The sequence below is a fragment of the Ammospiza caudacuta genome, chromosome 9 (genome assembly GCF_027887145.1).
Source record: "Ammospiza caudacuta isolate bAmmCau1 chromosome 9, bAmmCau1.pri, whole genome shotgun sequence".
In the NCBI taxonomy this organism is placed as follows: Eukaryota; Metazoa; Chordata; class Aves; order Passeriformes; family Passerellidae; genus Ammospiza; species Ammospiza caudacuta.
The window spans coordinates 32,195,538-32,218,021 of record NC_080601.1 but is presented as its reverse complement, the minus strand read 5'-3'; the positions used below and the strand labels follow the sequence as shown (position 1 = coordinate 32,218,021).

The 22,484-nt window shown below is 39.6% G+C and overlaps 1 protein-coding gene across 1 annotated transcript in view; it reads left to right on the top strand.

Moving 5' to 3' along the window:
• The window catches only part of HSPA12A (heat shock protein family A (Hsp70) member 12A), a 49,821-nt gene that overhangs the window by 5,695 nt on the left and 21,642 nt on the right, over positions 1 to 22,484 (top strand). Inside the window, exons 2-7 of the mRNA XM_058810259.1 lie at positions 6,256 to 6,409; positions 8,180 to 8,265; positions 10,134 to 10,261; positions 16,490 to 16,676; positions 17,501 to 17,605; positions 19,445 to 19,561. Of these exons, the coding sequence (XP_058666242.1) occupies positions 6,394 to 6,409; positions 8,180 to 8,265; positions 10,134 to 10,261; positions 16,490 to 16,676; positions 17,501 to 17,605; positions 19,445 to 19,561 (639 nt within the window). The 5' untranslated portion in view covers positions 6,256 to 6,393. The remainder of the gene's footprint in view (positions 1 to 6,255; positions 6,410 to 8,179; positions 8,266 to 10,133; positions 10,262 to 16,489; positions 16,677 to 17,500; positions 17,606 to 19,444; positions 19,562 to 22,484) is intronic.

Below are 22,484 nucleotides of genomic sequence, written 5' to 3'. Positions count from 1 at the left end.
CAATAGCCATAGAATATGGTTTCATAGATGACTTTGCTAATGACTTTTCAAATGTGATACCTATATTTGACATTTTGTCATAGTTACTGTTCCTTTATTTTTCCATCTTTGAACAAAACTGGGTTTAATAGCCTTGAAGAATATGAAGGGATTTATATACAGCATCACTCATGCTGACTACTGTAAGTAATGGCTATTCTAGTTTGACTTTTCTTTTTACCCTGCCCCCTGCTTATCCTTTTTTTTTCCCTGTGAATTGATGAGAGTGGTTGGTTTTCTCTTGTCAAGGCTGTGTAAATGTGTGAATCATGTTAAGCCTTCCAGAAGATTGTCAAAATGAAGACAAACATATTCAAATTTTTTTCCCAATTCATGTTTTAAGAAAAAGGTGTCACTACATTCATCCAGCTTGATGCACTGCAAGATGCTGTTCCTGAATCTAGGAACGCTTGAAAACTAAATAACCTTTTTGCCTTCTAAGTGAACAAATTCCCCCCCAAATGTTCTTATTCCTGTGTGCTGGATGCACAGTCTGAAAAGCTGAACAGTGATTCTTTGAATACCTTGATTGAGAAATGTAGGATTGCATTCTTTTCAGGATACAATTGTATCTTGACATGGTTCTTAAATAGAAACTTGTAGTAAAACATGTTTATAACTGTAATATTTTGATCTTGTTTTTTAAAAAGAAAAAGCAGTGAACCAGTCCAGTTGAGCTGGGAAATGGTGATGTTCTCAAAGAGAGTGATTAACATCACAAATGTTCTGTTTTATGAGCATGGTCCTGGGAATTAGAGCATAATCTCAGTAGTGCCATTCCTGACAACCTTGCAGTGAGCCAAGTGGAGGAGGTGGATGAGGGCAGACATGATGATGGAGGAGAAGCAGCAGGAAACCTTTTCCAGGAAGGTTTCTTTTCACCTGAGTTCTGTACATCTTGGGGTTTGTTTTCTGTTCCTTACCTGTTCCTGGAAGCAGCGAGGGAGGAGGTGAGAGGTACAGGAAGGCAGTGCTTGCAGATAGTGCAAGAACTGTGAAGGAAGCAAGTTCAAAGAAGAGCTTGTTGAAGGGAGAGAAGTTTAGTTAGTGTGCACTGAAGGTGTCTCTTACAGAACCGTGTCAGGAAATATTTAGGGAAATCACAGAGAATTGTCTTTTACCACTCTGAGCTGCCAGATCTGTTGTTAACCCACCTTTATCACAACATAACACCTGCTGCCTTTTGCTGGAGGTAAACCAGGATCAGAGTTGTGTCTCCTGGCAGTAGTGCATGGCTGTGGCAGAGCTGGGATGTGGGGAGAGGGATCCCTGCAGGGCACTGCTGGTGAGTTCCCCAGGCTCTGGGGTGTGAGCAGGTTTTGAGCACACTGCAATCCCATCAGGGTGTGGGAAAGGAAATGGGAGGGAAAAGGGAGCTGGCTGATCACAGAAGCTGGAAATCTGTCAGGGCATTCAGGGTGGAGCTGGATTTGGGACCTTGCAGTGTAGAGGGTGGAAGGGTTTGAGTTGAAGGCAGCTTAAGGACACCCTTAGCTGTTGGTGAGGAGCTGCTGGGGCATCACACACCCAGTGAGTGTGATTGCTCAGCTTTAGCCCATCTTACCAAGCATTAGAGAGATCAGATGAATTGTAAGTAAAGTATTTTAGCCTATGTCCTGTCAGATACAGGAGGAGTGAACACAACCCATGTGGCATTTTCAGGAGGTTACTGCGAGTTCTTGCGTGTTTCTTTCACCTCAAATTAAGTTCACAGAAAAGTGATGGCGTCTTTTGGCCTCCCATTGCTGCTGAGGCTCAGGAAAATGAATATTGTCCACAAAGTGAGTGATGGGATGAAACTGGGGTTGGTTTTTGATACTCTTAACAATAATGGTAAAATCTTAAAATTACCTTAGAAAGAGTTCATAGGGTAGTCAAAATGTAATCCCTCTAGTCAAAGCGTGATCATGATGGGAGACAATATAGAAGCAATAAATGGAAAAGGTCAAAGTTGTAATGACAAACATGTCTTATTTTTAGAATTCTGTGCAAAGTATTGGGAGATTTTTTATTTATTTTTTTTGTTACTTAGGAAATCCTTGTGCTCTAATTGGTATCAGTGCAATGAATTCCATTTCTTTGGGGGACCAGATATTATGAAAGGGTATCAGGAAACTTGGATTTGTATCAGAGATTAGTTATGGCTGTATTCTTGGAAGAGAAGTGTATTGCAGTCTTCAGCAAACCAGCTGGATGCCTGCTGGCATTTTAAAACAAAGGACTTTAATTGATGGTCATAACAGTGGTTCCATTGGTTTCAGTAGGAACAGAAGGTTCTTACTTCTGCTATGAAATATGGGATCTTTTTATTATGCATAAGAATATTTTAAGATTTTTTTTTGCTTCTCTCCATCTCTTTTTTTATTGTTCTGTAATTATTTTAAAAGGCCATCTTTGTATTTACAGTAAAATGGTCTAGGTTGTCACATTGCATTTGGAAGCTCTGACATTTTGTTCCTAATGCAAAGGAAAATCTCAGCAATAGGAAAAGCTGAATAAGGTTTTCTTCATCAGTGCAGCAGTTGCCAGCTAATAGCAATATGGTAAACGCTTCTTTTCTTGTGCAAATATCATTAGGAAGGTTTGCTTGGGTCAAAATTATTTTGATGCTCAAATCTTTTGAATGAAACATAATGGGTTTATTCCATTCTTTTGTTGCCTGATGGCTAATCTATACCCGTGTTTGGTTCAATACATCCTTGTTTCCTTTTTATTTCCCTTCTTTTTTTCCTAAATTTTAAATCCAGATGTAGTGCCTGAATGGGAAATAAAGAATTTGGCTAAAATTTTGGTATTACCCACAACCTGATTGAGAGCAGAGCAGTGTGTATACACACAGCAGCATTCACCTTTACCACATGCTGGAGGCTGGAAATTCCAGACAAAGGGCCATGAGATACTTGCAATGTTTGATTTGTGACACGTTCAATGTGTTCATGGTGAGTTCAGTTAACATGGATTTATTGGAGCCACAAAGATCAGCTGCAGTAGTGACATTTTTAGTAGGTCTAATGCATCCAACTTCCCCTGTGCACCTGGATCAGCCGCCTACAAATATCTGAGTGCTGGGATGATTTGGCATTTGGAGCAGTGGATGTGCATTACACAAATCAAAAAGAGTTATCGCAGCTTTCCTTTTGAGCCAGGGTGGTGTCCTGCACCACTCTCAGCTGGGAGTTTGGAAAAGGCTGTGCTGGGACTCACTGATGTCTTTATAGTGAAAGCACTTACTAAAATACTTGAACTCTGATCTGAAATGGGGAATGGTATTGATCCTGTTGTTGATTCAGAAAGTTGTGGGAAGAGTTTGTGTTGGGTTTGTGGTCACTCTGTCAGGACAGCAATACAAATTTACTTATGATTGGGATATAACTCAGACAGGTGTTCAGGCATGTTCTTACAGATGCTCCTTTGCTTATTCTTTGGTTTGTGAAACAACTGTAGGAGAGAGATCCATGGGAAGCCTCCAAGCAGGGAAAGGAAAAGCTCCTACTTCTAAGGACAATTCCCTCAAGAGAGCCAGGGTGCACAAAGGAAGCACCAGAGGGTGGGTGGCAGCTGTAGGTCTGAGAAGATTTGCAAAGTGCAACTTCTCTGGTGAAGCCTTTGCTTTTGTAGCCATCACTCCAAAGTAATGCAGAATGTACCTGAAATGATTTCTGATGGCGGACTTGGGGCTTGAATCCTTATTTCTTCATTTTTAAAAAGTTGTTTCTTTTCCATACACAGAACTGGTGGCATGAGGCACATTCAGAAATGTCTGCCCTTCCCTGGTGTGACAGTATTTCTGGCATTATGCTGCACAGCCCCACACCCTGATTCCCGGGTTCCTGATTTACTTGTCCTGTTAAATTCTCCCTGGTGACAAAGCCCGCTCTACTTTATCCATTATTTATGGCACCTGGGTTAGACAGAATCCACAGCTCTGCATCTCCTTCACTGGGGAAACGAACAAGGTCCATAATAGGTGAAGCAGAAAATTTTACTGATGCCTTATGTAGCTGAATTATATACAGATGAACAGAAAAGAGAAGATTTTGTGTGGCTGCTGAATTATTTTTTGTTTTTGAGTACCACCTTAGTGGCTTGTGACTGGGAAGTCCAGCACTCAGCCTTCTTTAGCTGCTGGCTTGAAGCTGATTATCTGGGACTCTATTGGTCCATGTCTGGCTTTTTCTAGCAGTTCCCTAAAGTTGATTTATCCAGTCCTGAGTAGGAATGTGTGGCAGGGGCTCTCAAAAATTCAGAATAGACTGATGGCCTTCCAGCTGCCATTAACTGATCTTTCTAATTAAATAATGAGCTTGGTCCTGCTCTTCAGATCTGTCAGAAAAATCAGATTCACCTGAACACTCAATCAGTGAAATATCCACACTGCATCAGCAAAGTTTTTATAAATGTTCTGGACTTTGCTTTTAGTCTGCATTCTTTGACACTTAAAGGTTAATCCTTGGTTGCATTTTGTCAAAATCTACAATGTTGCTGATCGTTTACTGAAGAACAGAAAGAGCTAAACAGATTAGGCATTGCAGGAAACCACAGAAAATAAACTCTTGCATCTGTTTAGATGAAAAGAAGGATTAATTTAAATTAAGTCTGCTAAACCAGCAATTGGAGCTAATGTGATAATGGACATGATTTCATTAATAATACAATATCTTCTGATCTCATAATTTTGCTAATTCTGTAATGGTTTGGGAGCCTTCTCTGTTTTCCCTTCAACTTCTGATCACCTTAAAAATGCACAAGGTGTTCTTTGCCAATTACTTAGGTTAGGACTTAAGTCAGAAATCCTAATGTGTTCAGATTTAGTCTATACATATTTATTGAAATTATCCGAACCATATTCCAGGTTAATATTCCGCTCAGAAGTAAATACAAGAATTTTTATTCAAGACGTTTGCATCATATTTAGAAAAAGATTATTTTAAATACTGTTTCATTTGAGGACTTATTTAATTTGGATTCTAAATCAGCTTCCTCAGTTTAATTTGGTTTGTAAATTGGCAAGAATTTAAGTGTTTATTTAGTGCATACTGTTTAGCTGTGTTTTTGTCCTAGCATGTAGTTTGACAGAGATAAAGATCCTTAGTAAACATGGAGATAAAGCTGGAACTTGAGCTATGTAGAACATTATTTGATTATGTTTTTTTGTTGCAGAAACCATAATAAGACATTCTAAGTCATTCTAATTCTAGAACTGTTCCAAATACCCTGATCCTATCCAGGACAGTCTAAGCATCATTTTTCAGTTTCATGGTTGCAAATCAGGTTCCTTGGAACCCTTTCCCCATTCTCTGGCTTGGAACAGATGCTTTTGTTTCTGTCAGATCAACCAATCACACAGTGCTTTAGAGATAAAGGATTTTTAAATATCCTGGAATATCCATGCATTTACTGTTCTTCAGAACACAGCTGTAAAAATTGTTACACATGCACATTTTTTTCACCATGGAAACACTAACTCAACAAAATACAAAAGCTCCCACATAGACAAATATATTTTAACACCTTGCAGTTCAGATGGGGTAGATAGTATAATGTTACAAATATCCTAATTTCATTTGCTTTTAGCAGTTATTTCACTAACTGCTGAGAAGTTTTGGCATTAGATCCAGGATGCATTATAGAATTATTTTATTTAGCTGGGTATTTACAGGAGGAGCCATGAAGGCAGTGCTGGATGGTGATGGGTTTGGAAGGGTCTTTTTTTTTTAATTAACTAGAATTAATTCTTGGTAGGACACCACCCAAGTTAGTGGTTTCATTGGATGGATGTCAGTATTGCTCTGGATATTTATTCACTGCTCTTTGAGATACTAAAATGTGTATCCTGTCACAGAGAATTTTCTGAGTTGCACACAGAGATAAAAATAACTTTTCAAGGCTGATAGCTGAAGACAGGTTGGAAAATGCACCTTAGAAACACAGAGTAGTTTGGGGGGTTGGAAAGGACCTTGAAGATCATCTTGTTTCAACACCCTGCCATGGGCAGGGACACTTTCCACTGGACCAGGTTGCTCCAAGCCCTGTCCAGCCTGGCTTTGAGCCCTTGCACAGCTTCTCTGGACAACCTATGCCAGTGCATCTCCAGTGTCACAGTAAAGAATTTCACCCTGATGTCTAATGGAAATTTACACTTTTTCATTTTAAAGCCCTTTCCCTTTGTCCTGTCGTTACCTGCCCTTGTAAAATGTCCCTTTGTGACTTTTGTAGGCCCCCTTTAGGTACTGGAAGGTGCTCTGAGGTCTCCCTGGAGCCTTCTCTCCCCGCCTGTCTCCACAGCAGAGGTGCTCCAGCCCTGTCATCATCTCTGTGGCCTCCTCTGGAGCTGCCCCAGCTCATCTGTGAAACATGAGTGCTGAAACAGGTAACCAAAAACTGGCAAAGTCAAACACTGAAAACACATGGTTTGATGTTTACATTTTGTGCTCCAAATCAGCATCCTAAGTGTGGGTAAAGTGCAGGTTTCCAAAGATGTTGAGTCAGTGTTGCAATGTCCTGGTCTGCTCAGGAAGTGTAGGGCAGGTCCAGCCAGGAATTACAGCAGGATGCAAGGAATGTATTTTGTTAGTTATTTAATTTTTTTTTTCTGTGTTGAGATATTGTTTTTCAATTCTAAAATAAATACCATGTTGCTGGTGCAAAAATTAAGAGGTAAAAATGGCACAAAGGAGGCTGATAACAGCATCTGTTCCAAAGACGTCTTAATGAACAGAGCAGATTCTGTGCTTGTCACACTTGGCCTGTGACTTTTTGTACTTCACTGCAAGAGGAGTAACTTAATATATTCCTGGAGAATTTGTGTAGAAAATGCAAATACTGTGCTTCTGCAAATGCTTCTAAAAATCAGGCTGAACATGCATGTTATATCTTCAAGAAATATATGAAATTTCAAGAGCAAAATTAAGATTTGGAGAAAGATTTTTTTTTTTTTTTCTTTCCCCCTGCAGGCGAATTCTCTCATACTTGCCCACTGCAGGGTTTTTAAATCTTCCCTGGGAAACAAGACATATTTGATTGCCATTTTTCCCTATGTAATTCTGAGGTCTTGGAGAGCCAGTGTCATCTTGGACTGATGCTCTGAATTGTCAGTCATGTCTAGGAATTACATGCTATGAATAAACATGTGATGCATCTAAGTAGGTGATAAAAATACATTGAAATGTATTACCTATTATTTAATTATTATTAATAATGTTCAGAGGCCTATTGCATCATTCTGCTTTACATCTAATTACAGCTTGTATTCTGTGGAAGAGAATTCAGTAAGCACTCAGGGCTTAAATTTTAGAGCAGAGGGGTATGAGCATGGACAGGCTGTGTGGTACCTTTGGTACGTTCTATTTTGATAAACTATTGCATTCTTCAGATTATATATAAATCCATCTAAGCTTAATTTGTTTTAAGCCATTTCATTTTCTGTCATCATCAATGTAAATGAAAGAATGAAAAATAAAATAAGTGCAGTACAGTATTTGTTACTCATTTGGTCTGTGCCTTTAAATGAAGTTTTAGTATTGTATGCTGGGTAGAAATATTTCTTTGATGACTTGTTAATAATGCTTTCCTTTTTCCCAGCTGGATTCTGTCCTGCAGTAGTATTAACAGCTGCAGGATGTTCCAGTGCACAGTGTAGTGAAGGATGAAAACAGAGACAGTATTGGGAAAGTTTCAGAATAAAGGCTCAGGATGGACAAATTGCAGCTTACTCTTCCTACTTTCTCCAGTTGCTCTCAGCTCCTCTTTTTCTTGTAAATGGGTCTGTCTTTTTGGATCTCACAGCTTGTGTTTAGTTTCTGCATTCATGCATTTAAATCCTGGGCAGTGTGTGGTGCTCAAGCTGCTTGTACCAACTATGATTTTTGAATATGTTTAGGAAGACTTTTAACATTGTACATGACAATGTAATAAAAGGATGGTAATAGTCATGAAGGTCAGACAGACATTTTAAAACCAAAACAACAGTTGTGTCTTAGCATGTTTTAAAGGCAGAACATGTTTTAGATGGCAGCTGTGGAATTTGCTTTGTGTTTTAGCAGATTCTTTACAACTGGAAAACAGTTTAGCAGTGTGCAAAGTAACTGTTGTATTTACTCATTCTGCTTGCTGACACTGATGGGTGTTTGCTTCCTTTTAGATGCAGTTTCCACATCTGCTTACTCATCACCAGCCAAAAGCTTGGGAGACCCTGGAATAACTCCACTGTCTCCATCACACATTGTGGTAAGAAATGCACTTTGAATTATACTGCATGCTTACATCACCTTCTCCTGCCTAATTTCTTTAGAGTTGTGATTTGCCCCATACTGATCCCCTTTATGTTATCCATAGTAGTGAGTGAGATTTTGGGCACGCTGGAGATGCTGACAGAGCTCTGATTCATTTCATTGGGCTCCTGGTTTTGCTGTTTTTCATTTGCTAAACTCATAGACTTGCTCCTGCATATTTTTATATCAAACATAGGGGCTTCTTGATCCTCAGGGTTCCCAAGGTCTTTCCCTGTCTTTATCACTGATTTGTTTAGGCAGCCCCTGAAAAGTCTTCTTCCTTTCAGAAAAAAAAAATGGAGGATATACATGGTACTCAACAGTAAAACACAAATTCTCAGAGAAAAGAATCTGCCCAAAGAGAGAGAGAGGTAGAAGCCCAAAATAGAAGTAACTGGTTTTATTTCTTAAGGAAAATAGCCCCTTCTGTAAGCTTTTAGAACCAAGAGCATGTCCCATAGGTAGTGTGTTTTAATCTCTTGTACATCATGCTAATTTTGTTGCTAAACTCCTATTAAAACTAACTCCCACCCTTTTTTAAGATCACTTGTATGGCTTGTAACACAGTACATGCACAGTGTGCTTTATGTTAGTGCAAGGAATTGTGTTCAGAACACATTTGTATCCTTGTCAGCCTATGGTGGAACACTGCCTTAGCTTTCTGATCCAAGTTCAGAATTGTGCACAAATCCATCTTCAGGATTTCCAGTGCTCTCTCCCATAGTTTTTGGCTCTTATTCCCTTCTTTCTCTATATACTCTTGAAATTCCTCTTTTACTTCTGTCACAATGATGAATTACATCATATTTCAGTTCAATTTGCTCATTAAACTCTTTGAGGAAGACATTGCCTTAGTTGAAAAACTTTCATTAGGAGAATCCAAACAAGTCTTTTATGATTGGAGCCAAAACTTGTTGCTCTTGTTTCTCCATTTCAAGTAGCAGGTGTATGGGGAGATCTTGGAAAATGTAGGGATACAACAGGAATGTGCAGGAAGGGAGAGGTGTGGAATTAACAGAGATCTGTGGTGGAGCACTGCCCATAGAGTGAGGCCATGAGACAGCTGCTCTGTGAGAGGTATCATCACCTGCTTCCAAGTGTTTCTGAGTGTAGGCTGAGCAGTCCTGGTTGATTTAGGGCAACAAGGCTGGTGAAGGGTCTGGAGCATATTGCCCTTGACTGTGCTTTTCAGGGATTGCAGGATTACAAGTGAAAGGCAGGAGAAGGATTCAAATTCATCATGAGCAGCTGATCAACTTCCCTCATTCCAGCACAGGCAGGAGGAGTGCAGCATGTAGTGCTGGCTAAATGAGTGTTATATAAATTCTTCTTTGTAACATGGGCTGTAAACCTTATTGCTGTGTTTTGGGTGGGTTTGTCTCTGTTATTTTTGAATGGTAATTGTATTTCATTTTCATACTTATGGTATAGTTAACTCCTAAAACCACCAAGTAGGTCCCGAATATATCACATTGATGGACAAACTCTTCAGTTGATCCGTTTAAGAAAAAACCAACCAAACCAGCCCCAAACCCCTAAGTTTTAATAATACAGCATAAGAGGTATTCCAGAAATTAGTATGAAGGAAGCTTTGAATAGAAAATGATGTATAAAAGGCTCTAGCATATATGTTGAGTCATGCACTGAATTTCCAATTCCATTGGAATGTGCAGTCTTCTGATATCAACTTTGGTCACAAGGGCAAATTTAGGGAAGTCCCCATGTTCACTGAAGAGATATGCAGGTCTTGCAGAGCAGAACTTGTGGCAGGTTACAAAGATTCTGATCAGTGACTGTGTGTGTTTTGCTTCTGCTGTTTAACAGAAGGACTCTGATGCAGAGGATGCTGTAGAACAGTTATTTCTTGTTGTTGTGGCTATTGATTTTGGCACAACTTCCAGTGGCTACGCCTACAGCTTCACCAAGGAGCCAGAATGTATTCATGTAATGAGGTAAGGGCTGCAATGCAGCATTTGCTTTGTGACTCTGAGAACATGGGTTGCCTGCAGTAGCCATAGATATTTTCTGCAGGAGCCTGAAGTGTCTGGATTTGCCTGGCATTATCACAGTGTGCAGATTTCTCATGGTTATGACTTTTTGTTGCATCTTATTGTATTCTGATTTGCTTTAGCAGTCCATGGGAGCACATCCCTTTTCTTACTTTGCTGAGGTTACGAGATGACAGAATAGAAGGAGGAATCTGAGTATTCAGAATTGTTCAGGGAGCAGAGTTAATAAGTCAGGATGCCCTTATCTCAGACACTGATTTTCTGAAGTCATGACATCCTGGAGCTGCCCATCCCCTGGAATCACACTGTGCATAGTTGGGTGTACAACACTTGGTTACTTGCACTGGGAGATCGTTTGGCTGATGTAAACTTTGTGGTATTAAATCTGAATTAAATCTATGACAATGATCCATTGATATTGGGAAATAAGCAATCAAAAGTCATGAATGTGAAAATGAAGGTTTGATGTGAAATCTGTCTGTGTTATATGTATGTAAAGGACAGACATAGATGCTGTGATGTAGGGAGATTTTATTTTTTATTTCTTTATTAAATCAGCACAATATAACTCTATGCAATCACAAATGCAAAAACTGTTATGGCAGCTACCTGAGAAGTTTGCCCTGCAAACCATTGCTATAATATTTTATAGTATTTTTAAAAGTTATAAATAACTTAAAACATATTTAATTCTTATCATAGTATATTTAAAATTACTAATGAGAGTAATATGTAGATAATTTTAAGCATTAAAAATTCTATATGGAAAGCTCAACCATAGCTGTTCTTGTAAATGATGCTGCTGTTGCAGAAGTAGGTACTGTGAGAACAAAAGGTCAAAAAGCCCAATTTGCTGCAGTCCAGTGTGATATACTGCATTTTTCTAAGCAGAGGTGGTGGCTGAATGCAGCTCCCTAAATCTCAGCAGACACTACTGATTGTGCAGTCAGCCTGCATAGTTGGTTTGTGTATAGCTGCACACTAATGCAGCTGAGGGATTTAAAATATTGTCTAAAGGAAAGTAAATTTAGAAATGGTACTCTGCCATCCAGTTGCAAAGATATCTGCCTTTTGCAGGATGGACAAGTAATGCTTTCCAGGTCTTTTCTGCATTTCAGCCATCTCTTGTTCTCTGAGCAGCACAGGAAGGTGCACAAGGCTGAAGTCAAAGGACACGCCCTGAGTTGCTGCCTCAGACAGATCTCAGGGTGGGCAGGCTGGAACTCATGTTTATCAATTCCTGTTCTCTTTGGCAGCAATTAATTAATTATTAAAGTCCTTAAAGAAGTTTGATGGAATGAGAGAAAACATCTCTGAAGCTGTGTCTGAGCAAGCCTAAATTGCCTTAGAACAACTCTGTGTTGCTCCTGTAAATGCTGGAGGTTTTACTGTGTGGAATCACTGGTGTTTCTGGGGAAGTCCTTGAGGTGCCTTGGGCTCAAGTTTTACCTTAGGACCTGGTTTTGCTGCTGGATTCACAATGTGGATTAGATTCTCCTTCCCTGGGGAAATCCCTTCTCCTTACCAGGCTTCCTGCTGTCAGCCACTGGGACATTGAAATCCAGGTGATGAGATTATATTCCAAATCTCAGCTGACATTTTGCTACTTGTGGTTCAAAACATGACATTTTCCTCCTTATGCAGTAATGGCAGCATGACTGTGATTTCAGAGCTGTGTAGCTGTGATATGAGATACTGAAGTTGAAAGAAATGAAATAAATTACTTCATGTGTTTCCAACCAGAGGGGAGGAACTTTTTTGGGGGGGAGGGGGGGGTGTATTCATATTTCCAACAGGCATTTCAATCAATGGCAAATATTTTAATACCAAGAATTATCTTAATTTTTTAAATAGATATTTCTCTCTGGAAAGGATTTTGACAAGATATAATTGAAACAGACTTACTAAATAATATATGTAATATTTTTATATATATTTATATATCAATACTCATGAAATAATGAAATTCAATCATGAATTCAACCATTCAAAAGAATGATATATTCATTAAGGTAAGTCTTCAGTAGTTCAGAAGGTATTAAGGGCTGTATATAATGAGGCTTGCACGTAGGATAACTTACAAATATTTCAGCAGAGTAAATGTAGCTTCAGCCAGCACTCGAGAATGTTTACATTAAAATAAAGCACACCAGTGATGCATGGACCTCTCTACTTCCTAACATTTTTTCCACCTTCCCTCCTTAGTGTTGATTCTTTCCAGATACTTAGGTTTCTGACTGCCTTTTAACAAAGCTGCTTTTCTCTAAAAGGGTAAGATGGGTTTATTTAGAAGTTCCTACTTTGGAAAAGAGTGAACACACAGGGCTTTAGCTCCAGGTTTGAGTGTAGTGCCAGCAGTGCCATGATTCTTGTTATGTAATTAGGATGCAAACAAAGTCACATTTTTGACTGTGTGTTTATTTGCTGTGATACCCAGTGCTAAAAAAAAAAAAGATTTTATAAGCACTGAGTGAACAAAGTTCTTTCAGCATATATTTATCTTTAAATGTATGAGTGGCCTCACTCATCTCAGCGTGTTTGGAGTTGGGTGTGGGTTTGTAAATGTTCAGTGAATGACTTCACTTTGATTGCAAAACATTGGTTACTGTTTTATCAGTTTTAGGTAGTACTGACAACTCTTGATAGTTGCCCCCAGCTTCTGTTACAGGTAGCTGTGGTTCAGGTTCTTTTTGCAGAGGGAGTGTGTTACAGTGAGTGCTCTTTGCAGCATAACTTGAGACTGGAGGAAAGGCATCTGAGCTGCCTGGCCATGAGCTCAGCACTTCAGTGAGCAGGGCAGTGCCAGAGCCACACAGAAAATTTGCTGCTGTACAATGAGTTAATAGCATCTCATTTGGAGGGAATATATGAGATATTACACAGTTGTGAAAAACTCCTCTTGGGTTATATGCACTTACGTGAAGTTACAGATGTTTTGGCTACTGGCTAGGTAGCTGAATGGGAGTGTTTCACAAATGGAAATTAATGAAGAAATGCATGTGGCTATGAAACAAATGGCAGTCTGTCTTTGGAAGGAGGAGAATGTGGTCTCTTTTCAGTGCAACTTCAGGTTTTTCTCCTTTCCCTCTCTTCCCTGTTTGACTGTAATTATTGGGAGGCACACACCTGCCTTTTTCTGCATACACTGTGCTGGTGGCATTCAGCTGCATTTTGATGATCCCAGTGTTTCATTTCCTTGCCTGTGGTGCTGCAGCTCTGGATCAAATTCCCATTACTCTGCACAAGTCCCTCTCTGGTCTGTCTTAGCCAGATTGAAGTGGAAGTAAAGGCATTTCTCTAACCTTTGTATAACCTCATCCTTCTTTCCTCACTGACTCTCTTGTCTCTATTTTCACTTTAGTATACAGTTAGATGCTCTGTGGCTATAAACACGTCTATGTTGTTTATATTTCTGTTCAGATACTTTATATCATCCTAGGAACTCATATGTCTGCATTTGGAAGAAATCTACCTTGGTTCTATTTGAATAGTTTTTTTAACTGTGATTCTGCACTGCAAAAATATCCCCCACATGTATTTATAGCAGTTCTGGCTTGTGTAGGTTTATGCCTTTGATAGGCATTTCCTTTTTATTTTTCCTGATTTTTACCATTATTTTGCCTGTATTGGAACCATGAAAGGAAACTGCAAATGAAAGCATTGCAGTCCTAGTCCTACTAACTAAAATCCTCCTGTAGCTGGAGGGAGGCCAGGGCTCCACCTGGGAAGAGTGTTGCAGCCAGGAATTACCATTCCCATGCTTTTGCATCTGCTTCTCTCTAGAAAAACATCACACAGGAGTATTTCTAAATCTCTGATTGCAGATGGTAGAGTCCTGCTTCCCCTTGTCTTTCCTTGCTGTCCTTTCTGTGACTGAACAATAATACAAGCTGGGGACTTTGGAAGGTGCTGAGCAATTACTGTGTCCAGTTTCCATCAGAAACTCATCAGGAAGCAAACATCCAATTCTCCAGGTGGCTTTGAAAATTTCATCCCGCGGCGTTGAACGTAAATTTGTCTTCATTTAAACTACACCTTAAGCGTGCTTACTCCAGAAAGAGAAAATGTGCCTGGCCATAATGAAAAACAAAGAAGCATTGTTATTAGCCACAGCCTATTTATGGCACTTCCCACCAGTGACTCAGAATGAATCATTAATGATTCCAAGCAAAAACGATATCAGTCTGTCTCCTCTCTGCTTGCAGCGGGTGTGTGGGATTTAACAATCTGCTGGAATAGCAGTTTTCTGTTCATGAGCTGTGAGATCCCAGCTTCTTCACATTGGAACCATATGTTTGCTGTAACACCTACTCAAAGGTTTTGGAGTTGACCAAGTGCATTTCTAGCAGCAGGTTGGAAGCAATGACCTGGAGCAGAGCCCTTGCCAGCTGATCATGGCTCAGGGGCTGAGCAGCGGAACTGGGCAGATTTAGGGAAGTTTTTTCAAGTGAGTGAATGTGGAAATCATTCCACTCCTCATCATGCTGTTTCTGCTTTCAGGGCAGTGGAATTGTCCTCTGCACTGAGGGGAGTTCAGATGTGTAATTCTCTGCTGCTTGAGCTAAAAAGGGAGATTTTGGTCTGTTTGATCCAGTTGAATGATGTGAAGGGGTCCCAGCCCTTCAGAAATCGCATTCCTTGTTACTTTGCCAAGTACCAACCCCTTAAATTGCAGTTTGCCATGTCAGTTTTCTGCCTTGGTCTGGAGATCAATCAATGTTCAATGGATTCAACTGTTTTTGAGAGTGAAATGGAAATTATTTTTTCTACATACTCTTCCTATGTCACATAAACAGCTACCACAGAGCAAGGCAGACTTTTTGTGCTTCAGAATGAGGGCTTTGGCAGGAGTATGTTCTGAAAGTACGTTTTGCTATCTTTAGAAAAAGCAATTGACGTGTAGTTTAATAATGAATGCAGTTTGCCTGTGTGATCTTAACTTGGCTCCTGTTTGAGCTGTGTTATGATTATGTCTGAGAGCATAAACAGATTTTCCACTGATGCCTTTTTAAGAAAATGTTTTCTGGTAAATGTTTGTTTCTCATACAGAAAGTACTTGTATATGGTGGGGGGAGGAACAGTAATGTGAGTTTCTTCCATTCTGCCTTTTTTTGAGATGGAGAAGGAATGCTCACAGCTGTTTCTACAACTTTCTACTGTCTGACCTTTTTGTCCTGCCGTGCCCCCCTTCAGTTCCTGCTGCTGGGTGTTCCCATATTCAGTGTTCCTATTTATTTCCTTATTTATTTCCTGATCCGTTCAGTGAAAGCAGCTTTGGGTTTACCTTTGCCTTAATACTTTCATGGGTATCCCCTAAAAATACCATCACAATCTTGATGAGATAGGATAGTTTTATTCACCAGTAGTGACAGAAATATTTTGGTGCCTTTAGCATTCTTGGAGGTTGGGGAAAGCTGCCTCATTTTTGATTTTTTGAAACTTGTACAGCATTTTGGGTATTTGAAACACAAAATCCATCAACTTCACATGAGTAGAAAGTGCAGTGCAGAGAGCTCAGCATCTGCAGGCATGGATGCCTTCCGAGTTTCAGGTGTCTAGGAAATGAAGCACATGATCAGATGTTGGTTGAACTGGCTTGTCTTGTTTTAGGGAATGTTCTGGGACAGAAATGGGGATTTACTCAACCTCCCTGTGGTGATGTTAGATGACTTAAGCAGGTCCCTAATTCAAAATGGCAGAAGTATCCCTTGCAAGTAACCATTCGTGAAGTCTGAATTACAATTGGAAAGGCCATTTTTGGGTTTTTATTAGTTGTGTTCTTGGACAATTACTGATTTTTTTTTTTTCTCTACAGTATTTATTACACGTGTTGGCTTAGGTAGAAATTACAATTACAAAACTGTTTCCTTAATTGTGTATGGCTTACTTCAGGAAACCTGTGTTCTTATCTGAGTCTGATGTATCCTTAAGAATTATACATAACCACAAAAATGTGTTGAATTACCTGAAATGAAAATTGCACTCCTTTTTTCTTAGGTGAAAATAAACCTATTTGATTTTTGTATTATAAAGTTTGAAATTACTATCTTTGGAGGGAAAAGCAATCTGTGCAATTTGCCACCTCATGGCTTTTTCTCATGATACACTTGTTTTTTCCTGCTGCTCTAACCTTGAGCATCACTCACTGGAGCTGTTTCATTTTTTGGCCAGACGATGGGAAGGTGGAGATCCAGGTGTTTCCAACCAGAAGACCCCAACCACAATCCTCCTCACACCAGAGAGAAAATTCCATAGCTTTGGCTATGCAGCAAGAGACTTCTACCATGACTTGGATCCCACTGAATCAAAGCACTGGTTGTATTTTGAGAAGTTTAAGATGAAGCTGCATACCACTGGTGTAAGTAACACCCAAACTGTGTTTGCTACTCAAGTTGTTTTCCTCTGAACATTACTAAATTTTTGTGAACTGGAAGTGAAGCACCTCTACATTTGCAGAGTAAATTAAACTCTTCATTTAGCATTATGATTCCTTTTGTCTCTCACTGCATTTGGCAGCTGTATATTGTCAGCCTTTCTTGTAGATCTTAAAAGTTCAGAATCTGCTTTGCTTAGATCTTCATGTCCTGTCTGCATGAGGTTGGTTTGTTCAATAAATCTGGTCAGCAGGAATGGGATATAAGAGCCAGACTGAGCTCTAGAGCAGCCAAGCAAATTCACCCAGAATTCATTGCCAGAACTGCAAGAGCCAGTAGGGCTGTTAATTTGACATTATTCCTACTGATTGTGTTTTTGTCTTTAATCCATTTTAGAGCTTTGAGAATTGGCCAGTACTTTCTGTTTTGAGGTGTTTTCTGGTTTCATCTGTTGGTGGGAAACCAAGAATCTAGACTTTTAACTTGGATTAAGCATCTTGAATGTGCAACTTTATTGCAGTTATTTACAGATGTATCTATTGCATTTGTTTAATATTTAGTCCACATTTCTTTCTCTGCCTACAGTTATCTGTAGGCATGGTAAGTGTTTAAAAACAAAGTCTAAAATAAGCAGCAAAGTGTCATGATCCAGGAAATTCAAGTGATGAGTTAAATCCTCTTCAGAATGGTTTTGTCACTTTTTCCTAATCAGGTGAATAATGAAGAGTTCACTGTCCTCAAGCACTGGGAATTAATTTGATGTTTGCCTTTTTCTTTTAATAACTTCCAGTTATTTTCTTTCATGTAGAATCTTACCATGGAGACAGACCTGACAGCAGCAAATGGCAAAAAAGTCAAAGCACTTGAGATATTTGCTTATGCTCTGCAGTTCTTTAAGGAGCAGGCACTAAAGGTGGGGTAATGCTTCCTTATCAAGATTTTCTGTATTTATAACTAGTATAAATATGATCTTAATACTTTTGGCCTTGCCAAGCTTTGACCTAAGTTGTATTTGATGTAAACAAAGCAAGGCAGGTGTAGAAACTCTGGGCAGGCTGTGGACTCTGGAGAGCTCACAATAGCCTGAAGTAATTTCCCCTTGCACAGGTCAAGCTTGATTCACTAATAGCATCCCTGTGATGCAGAGTTCTGAATAGCTTTTTACTGGCTTAGCTATTTTCTACTGTATTTTTAATGGGGAAAAAAAAAGGTACATTTGACAAGAAAATTTAAAAGCTTATTATTCTCCATTTCTGATTTAAAATGTTGCAGTGCTCATTTGTTGCAGTCTTCTTGGATCACAAGATTGTTTTTCTTATTCTCCAGTGGAATACATGTCCCCAGTAAACAGGTTTTGAGATGTTAAATCTCATGTAAATAGTCAATTGTGAGTTAAGTAAACATTGCCTTCCAACGTGCCACTATAATGTCAATGTGAGCAGAGCAATTCCTGGGTCAAATCAGAGTATTCATCCAAGCAAGTGTTGTTTAAAATACCCTTGTGGTAAAGAGCTAACCTACTTTTTTGAATGGGTTTAATTTATTTTCTCTGAGATCCCAGTCTGTTCCTTATGGCTGCAGAGAAACAATCCTGCCACTCCAATGCCTCATCTTGTCAGGGACATTTTTAACTGTACTTTTTTGGGTTGGTTGTGGAGTCACAGACTTGGACCTGTGTGTAGACTGGGGACATTTTTAGCAAATATGAATGTTGGATAAAATCCCATATATTTGCTGTTCTGCCTGCTCAGGGCTACATCCTTTTCCTGGTGTTAATAACTAAATCCCTGGCATTTGTGAGTGAATCCTGGAACTAATTAGACATGCCATGTAAGTGAGCTGTTACTTTGCACTGTGCTGTGTCTGTCTGTGGTGCCCTGTGCAGTATAAAGGTGCTCCTTTTCCAGCATGGATTTTTGAACTGCAGCATAGCTAAACAAACACAACACCTTGGCTCAGCACATGCAGAAACATTTTTTTTTCACATTCTAAAGGCCTGTTGTCCACCTCTCTGAACCTTTCTCTGTTTGGATGGAGATTTAGATAGGACATATGGTAATGACATTTTACTTGGAACCTTGCCCAAAACATGTCAGTATATCACCTAATTTGCAAATGCAGTACAGACTTCCCTCTTTTTTTAGGGGAGAAAAGAAGGACAATAAAAGTACTAAACTAGTCTTGAATGTTTGCTTAAAGCAAAATTTTGAAGGACCAATCAGTCATTTTTTAGAGGGGTTAACTGTAACTTCCCCTTGTTAACTGCATTAATAAAAGTTTGATTTAAAGGTAAGTGGTGTATAAAGAAGTCATTGAAAAATTCAGATTGTAAAATATAAATGTTCATCAGTGATGCCCCAAATATTTTTCTGTGTATTAATCAAGACATATGTGTGAATTCTTCAAGCTAACAGCAAATCCCAAACCATAGCTAAGGATGTACATAAATGTGCTGTAATATTCTGTAAATTGCTGCTTTTGCAAAAGCCAACTTTTCTGCTTTATTTTGAGCACTGAACTTTTCTGTAGGCCTCCTTGAGAAAGCTTCAACCTTAATCCCACCTTTTGGCACAGTAAAGCATTCTTGGCAGGTTTGAAGTAATTCTGATTTGTAGCATGGATGTAACAGGAAAAAAATTGAAAAGAGGGTTACTGTTATCAGAGCCAGCAGAAAAGAATGTTTTCCTGTAGACACCCATCATTTTACATTCACCTCTATTTTCTTTTCTTTTTTGTTCTTTCCCTTTTTTAGGAGCTCAGTGACCAAGGAGGCTCGGACTTTGAAAACACTGAAGTAAGATGGGTGATTACAGTGCCTGCTATTTGGAAGCAGCCAGCAAAGCAGTTTATGAGACAAGCTGCCTACAAGGTAATGTTACGGCTGAATGTAGAAATGCCCCTCTAAAGGCCTAGTTTATAAGCTAAATGATAAAATGTATTTGGGGCAATTTAGTATAAATACAGTCTAGAAACGTTGAAAGAGGAATTAGCTCTACCAAGCAGTAGTTCTAGGTTGTATGTATTCACCTCTTAAATGTCTTTTTCTTACTATTACTTTTATATATTTGTGTCCCTCACTGCGGACTCTGATATTTTAGTCATCTTGGACAATGTATTCCTGCTGAGTTCAGTGCACATGGAACAGATGCAGTTTTGAGACCCTAGGGAAAGTTGAGTTTAAAATATTGGACACAGTTTTGTTTTGTTACTTTCTTTAGGTCATCACAGACTTTAAAGTTAAAAAAAAAAGAGGAAGGAAAAAGGAGGGAAAGAAAAGAGCCTCCTTGGTGGGACTTTTTTCCAGTTCCCATTTTCCCACAGTAGGAATGAAAGGACTGTGAACTGGATATAAAATAATCTGGATATAAAATTAAATTCAAATGTTATTTTCACCAGCAAGAGTTTTATCTGCATTTAATTCTTTCCTCCCAGCTGCCTCTCAGATATTTGCACTTCCCATATGCATGTCCTTTATTTCAAATTCGGTTTGTGTCTCTAATACATGAGACGTACACATTCTTCTATTCATTGGGATAGTCATTTTTAGTTTGGATTTTTTTTTTATTTTTGATTTTTGGTCAGAGACTTGCATAACCCATTGGCAGCAGCTATGCAATGCAGTTTGTAAAATATCTTCTAGCAGATGAGTAATTTGCAGAGTGCTCCTGGGAAGCACCCAGATTTTTCTAACTCTGTTTCTGACTATCTCTAATGTTGAGCAACGTTTTTCTTAACAGTCTGTATTGTGGGATTGCTAATACTAGTGCCAGAAGCAAAACACTCTTAAAGTTCTGATGGAAGGACACGGTTGTAGGTAAATCTGAAACACTAGAGACCCATTCATTCTCTCTGTATATTGTTGTCTGCCTGCTGTCTGTGTGCATGTGTGCTCGTGAAGTGGGAGCTGTGGAAGGAGCAGGGCAGGGTGCAGGTAGATCTCTTGGCATTTCTCATTTGTGGCACAATGGAATGTTGTTAATTAGTGTCTCTGTCTGTGGTTGTGTCTGTGGTTGTGTTCTTCTATGGGCAAGCTTGACAAATGGCAAGGGCTGACAAGGCTTTTAACTCGGGGTGTGTGATCCACTGCAGGAAAACTGGAGTTTAGGGAAAGAATTCATGTTAACTTGACACATGGCTGGATTTTTTCAAAGCAGTGGGGATGAAGAAACAGATGCAGAAAACAGAATTCTGAATTGCAGTTCAGTCTTCCAGATTCCTGTTGCTGCATCCAGGTGTTCCTCATGGATGGACAGAAGTTGCAGCTCTTGTTAGCTATTGGAAGATGGAAGCATCTTGAAAATGAGGGGCATCACGTAGAGAAAAGTCTGGAAAGGCAGTGGTAGCAGGAGACACACTGAGGTACAGCCACCAGTCTGAGCTGAGAGTTAACTTGCAGAAAATATTAATGAGCTGTGGAAATCTGCTGAGCAATCTGTGTCAGCTGAGGTAGCTCCAAGAGAAGTGAAGTACTGAAACAGCTTCAGTCACTGGCTCACAGTGTAAAGCCCAGCCTTCCTGGAATGGTTAAGGAGTTCTCTAGGCAAAGCTAATGGAATTCATAAAGTGTTGGAAATCTGCTTCTGTGCTCAACACCCATCAGCTTGTGACCAAACTATGATCTCAGTGCACCTCTGATGTCCCCTCATCTCTGCTTTGCCTTAAACAAAACATTGCTAACCTGGATCCTCTCATCTGCCCAAGAGCTCCTGCATTGTCCCCTTCCAGCTGCTGTGCTGCTTCCTCACTGGATGAGTAATCTGCTTGTTCCCTTCAGCTCACAGCTCTTCCTCTCTCTTTCCATCCAGCCTATCAAAATCCTACTAACTCTGTCTGCATGACAGCTTTTGCTGCCTTTGCACACTGCTGAGCTTTGTCATCCAGGCTGTCAGTGATTTTGCATCTTGGTTATTGCAACATCATTTCCTTGGCTTCAGCAGCTGTAGTCTGGCCTGGTTTGGATCTCTTCAGAGTACTGCCCCAAAAGAGTTTTGTAGCCTTGCATTTGACAGGGAATCAGCCCACATTTGACTCCATCTGTGTCATCTCAGGCATAAGCTGCATGAACATCTCTATTGCTTACTTACTTTTCTCTTCTGAAACTCTTTTTAAGATGCTGGGTTTTTTCATGCCTACGAAAACTTGGTTGTGATTAACCCACTTACAAAAGAAAACTACTCATTGCTTCTTGCTGTTGCTCTGCCTGCCCTATCTGTATCCATCTTTTGTGCTTTTTGTATCCTTAACAATTTTTATAGCTGAGTTACTACCTCTTTGAAGCAGGTATTTGTTCTCTCTGGGGCCTTCTGAGGGACTCAGTCTGGCAGGCTGTACAGAGTTGCATGTCTTTACAAATTATTTTGCTGAATCAAAATTACTTTATTCCTGAATGGCAGTTCACAGATGCTTTTTCCTGTGCCTCATGTTTCATTCTCATGTGTCCAGAGATGGCTCTGAGGCTCTGGGACACTTGCTGAGGTCTGGTCAGAACTGGAGAGAGCTCTGTGACAAGAGCAGAGTGTTAACTCTCTAGGACTCACTTAGCTTTAAGGTTTTTTTCCCAGAACATGTCTGCTGGGATTAGTGAGCATTGCACACTAATTCACTACATCTTTAGTAATGACTTTCAGGGTTTATAGTCATATTTGCTATTCTCCCCACTGGTTAAATATAAGACATCATAAATAGCATCAGCTTTTCTTGTTTCTGTGTCTGTTGTTCTGCTTCACATTCTTTGGGCACAGGAAGTGCATAGCTGGAATCTGCAGGCTGGACATGCTAATAGGAACAAAGTC